Source organism: Schistocerca cancellata, chromosome 2, assembly GCF_023864275.1.
Source record: "Schistocerca cancellata isolate TAMUIC-IGC-003103 chromosome 2, iqSchCanc2.1, whole genome shotgun sequence".
Taxonomy (NCBI): Eukaryota; Metazoa; Arthropoda; class Insecta; order Orthoptera; family Acrididae; genus Schistocerca; species Schistocerca cancellata.
Window position 1 is genome coordinate 474443512 of NC_064627.1, and position 12757 is coordinate 474456268.

General features: G+C 41.0%; 1 protein-coding gene across 1 annotated transcript in view; it reads right to left on the reverse strand.

The window, feature by feature from the left end:
- Positions 1–12757, reverse strand: part of LOC126155352 (hemicentin-2-like) — a 238092-nt gene that overhangs the window by 46474 nt on the left and 178861 nt on the right. The window contains exon 4 of the mRNA XM_049916222.1: positions 150–284. Within this exon, the coding sequence (XP_049772179.1) occupies positions 150–284 (135 nt within the window). The remainder of the gene's footprint in view (positions 1–149; positions 285–12757) is intronic.

The window sequence follows — 12757 nt, forward strand, 5'->3', positions numbered from 1 at the left end:
AGAACCACTTTCCGTCACGATATCGGGGCACAAGTAGTAAAATTGCGACAGTAGTGACAGAAATATGTACGTTACTGCCATTAAATCGGTGAGTTATTAGATTCTGGAGGTCGAACTCGAGAGTTCGCGTGACTCATCCACTCACTCACCTCTGACGTTGAGGAAGTATCCGATGGAGCTGGCGCCGCGGCTAGTGCACTTGTACCAGCCACTGTGCTCCCGCCGGACGTAACTGAAGTTCAGGAAGCCGTCACCAGTCTGCGCCACCGGCGGCTCCTCGCCGTCTGCGGACAGACAAAGGGGATGGCGTCAGACCACGGCCTCGCGCTCGAGAGCGTCGGACAGCTGTCAGCTGCAGCTCGCTGCCAAAAGTAACTGAACAAAAGCAACAGAGAGCTAGAACGAAAGAATCATGCTAGATACAGTCACACTGGTTACGCTTTTTCTTCCGGTGATAACAGCTCTAATATCTTTGTTGACATATTTATTATACTGAAATGTCTAATCAATCTGCAGCATGGTTTTTACCAGCTCTTACTATCACTAATTAAATTTCTGTAAATAATACAGCACTTCTTCCAGCTGTGGTTTCATTTACTTCAGTATGATATTTCCTTTCACAAAAAAGGGTACACCGACCCTAGTATTACAGTTTTTTTTTTTTTTTAGAATGGAGCTTTAATTACGAGAAAATCAATATTGCAAAATGAGTTACCTCAGTATTTTTCTCATTGTATTCTGCGTTACGCTAGGTGGAGCAATTTGGTTTTAAAATTAAATATATATATTTTATTTTAGATTGTGTGTGTGGGCTGTCTGATTTTTCGTTGTCTTCGCTACGAAACTGCTCACTTCAAAATTATATATCTTGAAACGTATTTGTTCTATGCTAATGAAATTTCAGTACGCTATAGGTACATACTGGGCGATCAAAAAGTCAGTATGAATTTGAAAACTGAATAAATCACGGAATAATGTAGATAGAGAGGTACATATTGACACACATGCTTGGAATGACATGGGGTTTTATTAGAACCCAAAAAATACAAAATTTCAAAAAATGTCCAACAGGTAGCACTTAATATGATCAGTATACCAATAATTAGCATAACATAGTAAGACAAAGCAAAGATGTTCTTTACAGGAAATGCTCAATATGTACACCACCATTCCTCAACAATAGCTGTAGTCGAGGAGTAATGTTGTGAACAGCACTGTAAAGCATGTCCGGAGTTATGGTGAGGCATTGGCGTCGGATGTTGTCTTTCAGCATCCCTAGATATGTCCGTCGATCACGATACACTTGCGACTTCAGGTAACCCCAAAGCCAATAATCGCACGGACTGAGGTCTGGGGATCTGGTAGGCCAAGAATGACGAAAGTGGCGGTTGAGCACACGATCATCACCAAACGACGCGCGCAAGAGATCTGTCGGTCATTTTGTGAACTTTTTTTGGTTCTAATAAAACCCCATGTCATTCCAAGCATGTGTGTCGATTTGTACCTCTCTATCTACATTATTCCGTGGTTTATTAAGTTTTCAAATTTATACTGACTTTTTGATCACCCGGTATATTGGTAGTGGAAACCACAAGCTATAGAATTTTTCAATTACCCACTAGAAAAGTTCTTATGTTCTTTGTAAAGTAACTTTACCTCAGCCTAGGATAAACATATAAGAGAAAGGGTGGGTTTGTTTTGAAGATCTCTGTTGTGGTTGTAAGAAGCCACATCCACTGTGATCATACAGTGTGATACGGGTCTTATAAAGAGTGATATTTAAGACTGATTCTGTGCGTGTTGGACCTCGTGATTAACAAACAGCGCGTACTGCTGTGAATATGAATGCGTCGTTGCCGCCGAACCCCCCAACTGTTGGAAAAAGGTTTGCTGTGAATGGCAACGTAGCACCTGACCCCGTCACTGCAACCGCTCTTATTCCCACGGCCAAGCACACGCAGAACCAATCTTAAATATCACTCATTATAAAATCCATATCACACTGTACCGTCACGGTGGTTGTAGCCTCTTACAACCACAAAAGATACTTTCAGAGGAAACCCACGCTTTCTATTATAAGTCTATCTCGGGCTGACGGAAATTAAATTACAAAAATCGTAAGAACTTTTTTTGGGTGACTGAAAAATTAAGTAACTTGAAATTTCCACTACCAATTCATGTGCCATAACCTATTAAAATTTCATTAACATCGGACAAATACATTTCAAACTATTTAGTTTTGAAGTGAACAGTTTAGGTCAAAACGCCGAAAACCAGACAATCCTAACTAAAATCTAAATAAAAATTTATATCGAACTTTAAAACCAAATTTCTCCACGGATCGTTACGCTGAATAAATCAAAAGACATATTTGTATAACTTATTTTGCGATAGGCGTATTGGTTCCCCTGTAATTAAAGCTTAAACTGAGGTTTCCGTATAAAAAAACCGATGGTAGTTCCAGGCATTTCGACTCAATACAGGCGATATTGAAGGTAGAGGTTTGCTTCTTATTAGACGTGATGGGTGTATCAGATTGGTTCAAATGGCTCTGAGCACTATGGGACTCAACTTCTGAGGTCATTAGTCCCCTAGAACTTAGAACTAGTTAAACCTAACTAACCTAAGGACATCACACACATCCATGCCCGAGGCAGGATTCGAACCTGCGACAGTAGCGGTCTCGCGGTTGCAGACTGCAGCGCCTAGAACCGCACGGCCACTTCGGCCGGCGGGGGTGTATCAGAAAACTACCCTACTCCCACTGTATTTACTATTACGGCGCTACCAACAGTCTATATGCAAATCCAGATCTACCTATTGATGCATATATAATAACTATAGCATTTGTCAGATGTTGGCTTACTGTACCCGGCAGCAACGTACCACTCAATTAGGTTGATGTCTACTGGAGGCAGGAGAACTGAGCTTAACAAGATACGTCAGTGATACATGTGGCACCAATACTGAAGATATGTGTCGAAAACTGCTATAATTTCTACCACAATAGATATCTGGACTCAGTAATAAAAATCACATACGTAAATACGATTTTCACTGTACACAGCCTGCATGCCAAAAATACAAAGAAATAAATGAAAGACATTCTGAAGCAGTAAAAGTGAGTGACAGACCCACTGTTTAAGTTCAAGATGACAGTGTCCTCCTGGCTGAAAAACGTACTACTTCTGGGGAAAAGGAACAGTGACGAAAGCGATGATTTGAAGCAAAATGGAGAACAGCAGCCTTATAAATAACGTAACGGGACTATAGTTAGAAGCAATTAACGATGTGTGTTATCAAAGGTTAGAGCAAGGCAGCACCTGTATGGTGTATACCAGTTAGATCCCTTTCAGTGTACGTTAATATAACAGTTGCTTACTTAACAATAATGTACAGCCTCTCACTCGACGAAAGGTCCGCACCTAAAAGCTGAAAACCTGCAGAGATCATACCAATACTCAAGAAAGGAAGTAGGAATAATACGACGAATTGTAGATGCATAACAAAAGTGTCGATTTCCAGCAGGATTTTGGCACAATTCTGTTTACGAACATAATTAAGTAGCTGGAGGAAAACGATGTGTAGGCACACAGTCAGCACGGATTACGAAAACATCATTGATGTAAAACACAACTAGCTCTTTAGTTTCGCGAAAGAATGAGTGCTATCGGCAGGGTCTCTCAAGTTGATTCCATATTTGTAGATTTCCAAAATGCTTTTGCGGCTTAAAATCAGTTTCATACCTATGGACTATCAACGTTTGAACGGATTCCTGGGTTCTTGTAAGAAAAATCACAGTTCGTAGTAAATGGCAGAAAAATCATCGAGTAAAACAGAAGTGATGTCTGGCGTTCCATAAGGCAGTGTTGTAGGCCCTCTGCTGTTCCTAACCTATATAGACGACTTCGGAGACAATTTGAGCAGCCTACTTAGATTGTTTGCAGATGCTGCTGTCATTTATCGTCTAGTGAAGTCATCAGAACGTCTAAATCAATTACAACATGATTTAGACAAGGTGTCTGTATGAATAGAGGATTGGAATGCAGTTGTAGGGGAAGGAATAGAAGGAAGGGTTGCGGGAGAATATGGGCTTCGTAGTAGCAATGAGAGAGGAGACAGAGTAATAGAGTTCTGCAATCACTTTCGGTCAGTAACAGATAATACTCTGTTAAACAATCACAGGAGGAGGAGGTATACTCGGAAAAGGCCAGGAGGTACGGGAATATTTCTATTACATTACCTCATAGTCAAACAGAAACTCTAAAATCAGGTACCGGATTGTAAGGGGTACCCAAGGGCAGATAAAGAATTTGGTCGAAATTTAGTAACGATGAAGAGTAGGCTGAAGTTTGAGAGATTAGTCGGGAATAATCAACGCTTGAAGCTCTCTGAGGCTATAGATACACCAATAATGAATAGGCAATTCAGTTGAAGAGGAATGGACATGTCTAAAAAGGGTAATCACCGAAAATGGAAAGAATAGTGTAGGTACTGGGAAGGTACATGTGAGAAACCATGGGTAACAGAAGAAATAGTTCAGTTGATCGACAACAGAAGGAAGAACAAAAATATGCAGAGAAATTCGAGAATACAGAAATACAAGTCACTTAGGAATGAAATAAATAGGAAGTGCAGGGGGGCTAAGGCGAAATGGCTCCATGAAAAACGGGAAGAAATCGAAAAGGAATGATCTTCCGAACGACAGGCTTAGCATACAGCAAAGTTAAAACAACCTACGGTGAAATTAAAAGCAAGGCTGTAACATTAAGAGAGTAAAGGGAATTCCGTTGTTAAATTCAGAAGAGAGAGCGAACAAGTGGAAAGAGTACTGTCAAGGCGTCTATGATGGGGAGTACTCTGATGACGTGATGGAAGAAGAAACAGGAATCGATAGGGAAGACATAGGGTATCCAGTGTTAGAATTAGAATATTCAATAGTTTTGAAAGACTTTAGCTCAAAATAAGGCAGAAGAGATAGATAAGATTCCACCGGAATTTCTAAAATCATTGAGAATCGTGCCCACAAAATGACTATTCACGATGTTGTGTATGATGCAAGGGACTGACGATAAACCAGAAGACTTTCGGAAAAATATCATCCACAAAATTCCAAAGATAGCAAGAGCCAACAAGCGCGAGAATTATCGAACAATCAGCTTAACAACTCACGGATACCAGTTAATGATAAGAACTATATGTAGAAGAATGGAAAAGAAAACTGAGAATCTGTTCGATTAATATTATTTCGGCTTTAGGAAATATAAAGGCACCAGACTGGCAGGTCTGACGTTGCGGTTGATAATGGAAACGAGACTAAAGAATAATCAGGGCAAATTCGTACGATTTGTCGATCTGGGAAAAGTGTCCGCCAATGTAAAATGGTGCAAGTTGGCCAGAAATTCTGAGAAAGGTACGAATAAGCTATAGGGAAGGACGGCTAGTATACAATGTGTACAAGGACCAAGAGGGAATAATAAAACTGGAAGACCAAGAATGAGTTGCTCTGATTAAAAAGGGAATAAGACAGGGATATGGCATTTCATCCATACTGTTCAATCTATACACCAAAGAAGCAATGACGGAAATAAAAGAAAGTTTCAATAGTGGGATTAGAATTCAAGGTGAAAGGATATCAATGACAAAATTCACTAACGAAATTGCTATCCTCTCTGAAAGAGAAGGAGAATTACAGGATCTGTTGAATAGAATGAACATCTATTGTGTACAGACTATGGACTGAGACTAAATCGAAGAAAGATGGAAGTAAATACAAGTAGCAGAAATGAGAAGAAAGAGAGACGTAACATCAGAATTTGTGGTCACAAAGTACATGAAGTTAAGGACCGTTTACATTATAAATCTCAAAAATCGAAAGGCTTACAATTCAAATAAATACCTAGAAATAACAGTTACGAACAAATTAAACTGGAACTATCACATAGATAAGTTTGTGGGGAAGGCAAAAAAAAAGAAGCTTTAGTTTCGTTGGCAGAATTGTTGAAGATGCAACAGGTCTGCATCACAGTGCTTGTCCGTCCTCTGATTGAGTAATGTAGTATGGGATCCTTACCAGACTGGATTGACGGACGACATCGAAAAAGTTCAGAGAGGTGCAGCTCGTATTGTATTATCGCAAAATAGGAGAGAGAGTGTCACGAATATCATTAGTGAATTGGGATGGAAATCTTTAAAACAAAGGCGTTTTACGTCGCGGCGAATTACATGATCATGAAATTCCAATCTCCACCGTTCTCCTCCAAATGCTAAGATATTTTGTTGACACCCTCCTTCGTAAGGAGAAATGATAATTCTAACAAAATAAGAGAAATCAGAGCTCGCACGAAAAAGATTTAAGCGTTCGTTTTCCTCGCACGCTTCTAAAGGGTGGAACGGTAGAGAAACAGTGGTTCGATGAACCCTTTGCCATTTATTTACGTGTAAATTGCAGTGTAGCCATCTCGATGTAGACAGAATCGGTTCATAGGACACACTGTGAAGCCTGAAGGAACCATCACGTTCGTTCAAAAATGACTCTGAGCACTATGGGACTCAACATCTTAGGTCATAAGTCCCCTAGAACTTAGAACTACTTAAACCTAACTAACCTAAGGACATCACACACACCCATGCCCGAGGCAGGATTCGAACCTGCGACCGTAGCAGTCCCGCGGTTCCGGACTGCAGCGCCAGAACCGCTAGACCACCGCGGCCGGCATCACGTTTGTAATGGAGGGTAGAGTGTGAGGTGAAACACGGAGAAAGAGAACACAGCTGACTACATTGAGTGAGTGTTTATGGAGAGATGAAGAGTCTTGCATGAGATAGATTAAGGCCGAGAGCTCCATCGTGCCACATTTCCTGTTGAAGACCACGACAACGCTCACACTGACTGGGGTGCAACAGCTGAAAACCTTGAGATATTTATTATCTGCTGCTTTCTTACCGGACCCGACGTGCACCAATGACTATCGTCCGCCGCTCGTGGTCTCGCTGTAGCGTTCTCGCTTCCCGAGCACGGGGTCCCGGGTTCGATTCCCGGCGGGGTCAGGGATTTTCACCTGCCTCGAGATGACTGGGTGTTTGTGTTGTGCTCATCATTTCATCATCATCCAGGAAAGTGGCGAAATTGGACTGAGCAAAGATTGGGTAATTGTACGGGCGCTGATAACCACGCAGTTGAGTGCCCCACAAACCAAACATCATCATCATCATCATCATCACCAATGACTATCTCGCAAAACAGTGGAAGTTTTAATAAAGGTTAATGAAATTTTGCCCTTCAAAACATCGAGAGGATCGTCCCTCTGAAGCAAGAATATGTGAACTTGTAAAGTAAAAAGAAGTACAGACCACTTAGAGGGAAACAAACGTCATGAAACGTCTCATTCAGAGTTATTTGCTACTTCTAAGCGGGAGAAGAGACAACTAAAGATGTCAAACTCCAGACGCCATTGATGTACAACATTTCGTATCTCCTTTAACTAATGAACTATTGTACTATTTTATAGTGTTTAGATAACAATGCACTTCATTTTTTGTCACTAAGAAACAAAGCAAACACCGCTTTTTAACGTTAATCGAGGTAATGTGGGATTGGGTCAAAGATTTGTTGCTTGATAAATTAATTGACCGAGGAATATCATAAAAGTTGGGCACAAATGTAATTTCTGGATGAATTTTGTCTAAAACTAAAAGGAAATTTTACCATTGTTTACGAGATACAGCGAAAATTATAAACTAAGAAGATAACATTTTGCGTGTTGGTAGAAAAATGCTCTAAGAGAATGCAGGTATTATACTAGAGGATGTTTCAAAAATACTCTTATAAACTTTGAATACAGTTTCCTTCGCCAAAACAAGAAAAAACCTCCTATAACCACGTGTCCGAAAACTGTTCGTTTTAGAGCTAATAATTAAATGTGACATTCAACGTACGTCCAGGTACAATCCAACAGCTTCACTTGTCTGTGCATCCGTGTGACACTTGGGATCCTAAATGTGATTTTGTTGCTACGAAAACTTGTTTACGTTCGTCATTTGTCTGTCTTCACGTGTCCAGTTTGCACATGTACTGTAGGTAGTGAGTTAACTTGAAGTGTTCCGTTCTCACATCGCAGATTATTCATTTCGTGAGCAGGCAGATCTGATTTTTATGTTCAGCTGCGTGAACAGCAATGGACGCGATGCTGCACGGCAGTATCAGACGGTCCCTCCAGAGCGAAGAGAGTCGAGTCATCCAACATTTCGCGCTGTGTATCGTCGCATCACAGACTATTCACTGAGCAAAGCTATGTGTTGCTCTTACGCCCGACCAGGAAATCAACGTTCTACGTGATGTCGAAGAAGAGCCATGTATCAGCGTCAGACAAAGGGCCCTGGCGTGTGCTACGTCTCCAAGCTCAATATGAGGGATACTTCACGAACAATACATGTAATTATACCATCTTCGACGTGTGCAGTGCATTACACCTTCCGACCACCCAGCTCGGTAGAACTTTCTCCAGTGTTTTTCTGTACAAACTGCCATTCCGCTGTTTCTCTTCTGTTTTATTTCAGACTAGGCAATGTTTGGAAGAGATGGAATAACAAATTTCTACAACCAACACATATGGGCCGATAGCAGTTCTCATGCTACAGTACGGGCCAGACATCAGAATCAGTTTAAGATTAATGTGTGTGCTGAAATTGTAAGTGACTGCCTGGTAGGGCCATACGTTATCCCAGCGCGTCTTACGGGTGCTTTCCACAGAGACATCATTCAGGACACCCTCCAAGACCCACTATAAGATGTGCTCCTGCAAGTAACAAGAAACCTCCGGTTTATGTATGACGGAGCACCAGCACAATTTAGTCTCAGTGTTAGAGATGCACTGGCATCTATCATAACAGATGAATAGCTATAGGAGGACAAACTGCACTGTCTGCAGTTTCTCCCGACCTAAACCCTTTGGATTAGCATCTATGGCGGAACATCAAACAATTGGTCCATACAGCAGACCACCCGCACGCATAAATACTCACCATTGTGTCATGGAAGCCTGGGTAGCCATTAGAAACTGTCAGGGAGTATTTGAAAAGGTGCGACAGTCCATGATTCGACGACTGCATGCATGTTTAGGAGGAAGAGGAGGACATCTACAGCATCTGTTATGGCTTTATTAGTTGATGAGATCCAATCAGTTAAACTCTAAACTTTCATTAATAACTTCGAAACGAAAGATTTTCGGACAGAGTTTATTTTGGTTTACGGGCCCCGTCTCCCCGAAGCTTGTGTATGCATTTCTGAAACACCCTGTGTATGTACAAGAACCAAGATGGAACGCTAAGAACAGATGATAGAGAATGAAGTGCTTGGATTAAAAAGGGTGTAAAATACAGGTATGCAATAGAAATTGAGGATGGAAGGACATCAACGATACGATTCGGTGACGACTTTTCTGTCCTCGGTGAAAATAAGGGATGACTGAGAGACCTACTGAATGTGTAATAAACACACACTATGGACTAAGACTGAACTAAAGGAAGATGAAACTGATGCAGAGTAGGAGAAAGGAGATTACCGATAAATATAGCATAAAAATTGGTTACCATGTAGTAGTAGAAGTGAAGTAGTTTTGCTACTTTGGAAACAAAATATCGAGTGACGGATGACCTAAGGAGAAAATAAGTAGGGAAGCGTAGGCAAAGAGGAAATTCCTTGCTAAAAGACATCTGCTGATATTAGAAATAAGCCTCAGTCTGAAAAATGAATTTAAAAGAATGTACGTTTGGAGTACAACACTATATGGAAGAGTATCATGGACTGTGGAGAAACCGGTAAGATGAGAATCGGAGTGTTGGAAATGTTTAACGTAGGAATACTGAAAATCAAATGGTATCATAAGATAAGAAATGAGGATACTCTGCACATAATCAAGGGGGAAAGAAATTAGTGGAAAAACCGAGAAGAAGGGACAGAGTGATAGGACATAAGTTCAAACATCAGCAAATACCTTCCACGGTCCTAGGAGGAGCTGTAAGGGGTAAACACTGTAGAAGAACACAGAGATCGAAATACATTCAACAAATTGTCGAGGACGCTAGAAGTAGATGTTACCAGTCATAACTCTGATAACAAAAAGAAAAATTAATAAAAATATGATCCCACCGCGTGGTATACATATGCTATTCACACAACAGATGTCAGCTTCAGATGAAGCTGCTACGCGCAATGAGTCTCAACAAACAGTATTGCCCGGCTGCTCAGCGACAGCATTTTTTCAGTTTTGTGGGGGAAACAAGAAGTGCTCAGGAGTTCACGTTTGTGAGAGACGGGCGCCTAGTAGTTTGGCATTACGGCAAAGCTGCAGTGTACGGTCGTCTGCAGGACTCGTAGGGGCTCATTTGTAGAACAAGTCATCGTCAGACACTAAGGACTCCTGGTGCTGCTATCCTTCTCTGTGTCTCGCTCTTTAGCGTTTAGCTATTACTGCAGCTCATTTCACTGATAAAACTTCGTAGTATGAATGTTTTAGGCCTGTCGCTTCATTTATTTCCTAGAATTCTTGCTTCCAAGATTTCTTTATTATATTTTGTCTAATTAGTTGTCCAGTTAATTTAGATTTTACTCTCTGTATCACGATATTCAGTGCCATTTTCTCTTTACTTCAGGATGTTTTTGTAACTTTTCTCCACATCCGCATCTGTAATCCATCTACCTTTCTTTTTTTTTTGTATGTTTGTTTCTGCAAAATCTATCCGTCACACTTACAGCTTGAAAAGCACAAATAAATGTCTTGATGATTTCTTTCCTTATTTCTACATTTAGGTGATTGTTTGTTGATATATAATTCCTGTTTATAATGCCTTGTCTGGTCGTTATAATTGTTCTTTCAATGTTGTTGTTTAGGTCTTCAGTCCTGAGACTGGTTTGATGCAGCTCTCCATGCTACTCTATCCTGTGCAAGCTTCTTCATCTCCCAGTACGTACTGCAGCCTACATCCTTCTGAATCTGCTTAGTGTATTCATCTCTGGGTCTCCCTCTACGATTTTTACCCTCCACCCTGCCCTATAATACTAAATTGGTGATCCCTTGATGCCTCAGAACGTGTCCTATCAACCGATCCCTTCTTCTAGTCAAGTTGTGCCACAAACTCCTCTTCTCTCCAGTTCTATTCAGTACCTCCTCATTAGTTATGTGATAGATCCACCTAATCTTGAGCATTCTTCTGTAGCACCACATTTCGAAAGCTCGTATTATCTTTTTGTCCAAAGTATTTATCGTCCATGTTTCACTTCCATACATGGCTACACTCCATACAAATACTCTGAGAGACGACTTCCTGACACTTAAATCTATACTTGAAGTTAACAAACATTTCTCCTTCAGAAACGCTTTCCTTGCCATTGCCAGTCTTCATTCTATATCCTCTCTACTTGGATCATCATCAGTTATTTTGCTCCCCAAACAGCAAAACTCCTTTACTACTTTAAGTGTCTCATTTCCCAATCTAATTTCCTCAGCATCACCCGACTTAATTCGACTACATTCCATTATCCTCGTTTTGCTTTTGTTGATGTTCATCTCCTTTCAAGACACTGTCCATTCCGTTCAACTGCTCTTCCAAGTCCTTTGCTGTCTCTGACAAAATTACAATGTCATTGGGGAACCTTAAAGTTTATATTTCTTCTCCATGTATTTTAATACCTCCTCCGAATTTTTCTTTTGTTTCTTTTACTGCTTGCTCAATATACAAATTGAACAACATCGGGGAGAGGCTACAAACCTGTCTCACTCCATTCCCAGCCGCTGTTTCCCTTTCATGTCCCTCGACTCTTATAACTGCCTTCTGGTGTCTGTACAAATAGGCTTTCGCTCCCTGTATTTTACACCTGCCACATTCAGAATTTGAAAGAATGTATTCCAGTCAACATTGTGAAAAGCTTTCTCTAAGTCTACAAATGCTAGAAACGTAGGTTTGCCTTTTCTTAATCTAGCTTCTAAAATAAGTCGTAGTGTCAGTATTGCCTCACGTGTTCCCATAGTCCGCAGCTCGTGGTCGTGCGGTAGCGTTCTCGCTTCCCACGCCCGGGTTCCCGGGTTCGATTCCCGGCGGGGTCAGGGATTTTCTCTGCCTCGTGATGACTGGGTGTTGTGTGATGTCCTTAGGTTAGTTAGGTTAGTCCCATAGTGCTCCGAGCCATTTTAACCATTTGTTCCCATATTTCTACGGAATCCAAACTGATCTCCCCGAGGTCGGCTTCTACCCGTTTTTCCATTCGCCTGTAAAGAATTCGCGTTAGTATTTTGCAGCTGTGACTTATTAAACTGATAGTTCGGTAATTTTCACATCTGTCAACGCCTGCTTTCTGTGGGATTGGAATTATTATATTCTTCTTGAAGTCTGAGGGTATTTTGCCTGTCGCATACATTTTGCTCGCTAGATGGTACAGTTTTGTCACGATTGGCTCTCCTAAGGCTGTCAGTAGTTCTAATGGAATGTTGTCTACTCCCGGGGCCTTGTTTCGACTATCAGTGCTCTATCAAACTCTTCACGCAGTGTGATATCTCCCATTTCATCTTCATCTACATCCTCTTCCAGTTATTGCCCTCAAGTACATCGCCCTTGTATAGACCTCTACATACTCCTTCCACCTTTCTGCTTTCCCTTCTTTGTTTAGATCTGGGTTTCCATCTGAGCTATTGATATTCATACAAGTGGTTCTCTTTCCTCCAAAGGTCTCTTTAATTTTCCTGTAGGTAGTGAGATAAGC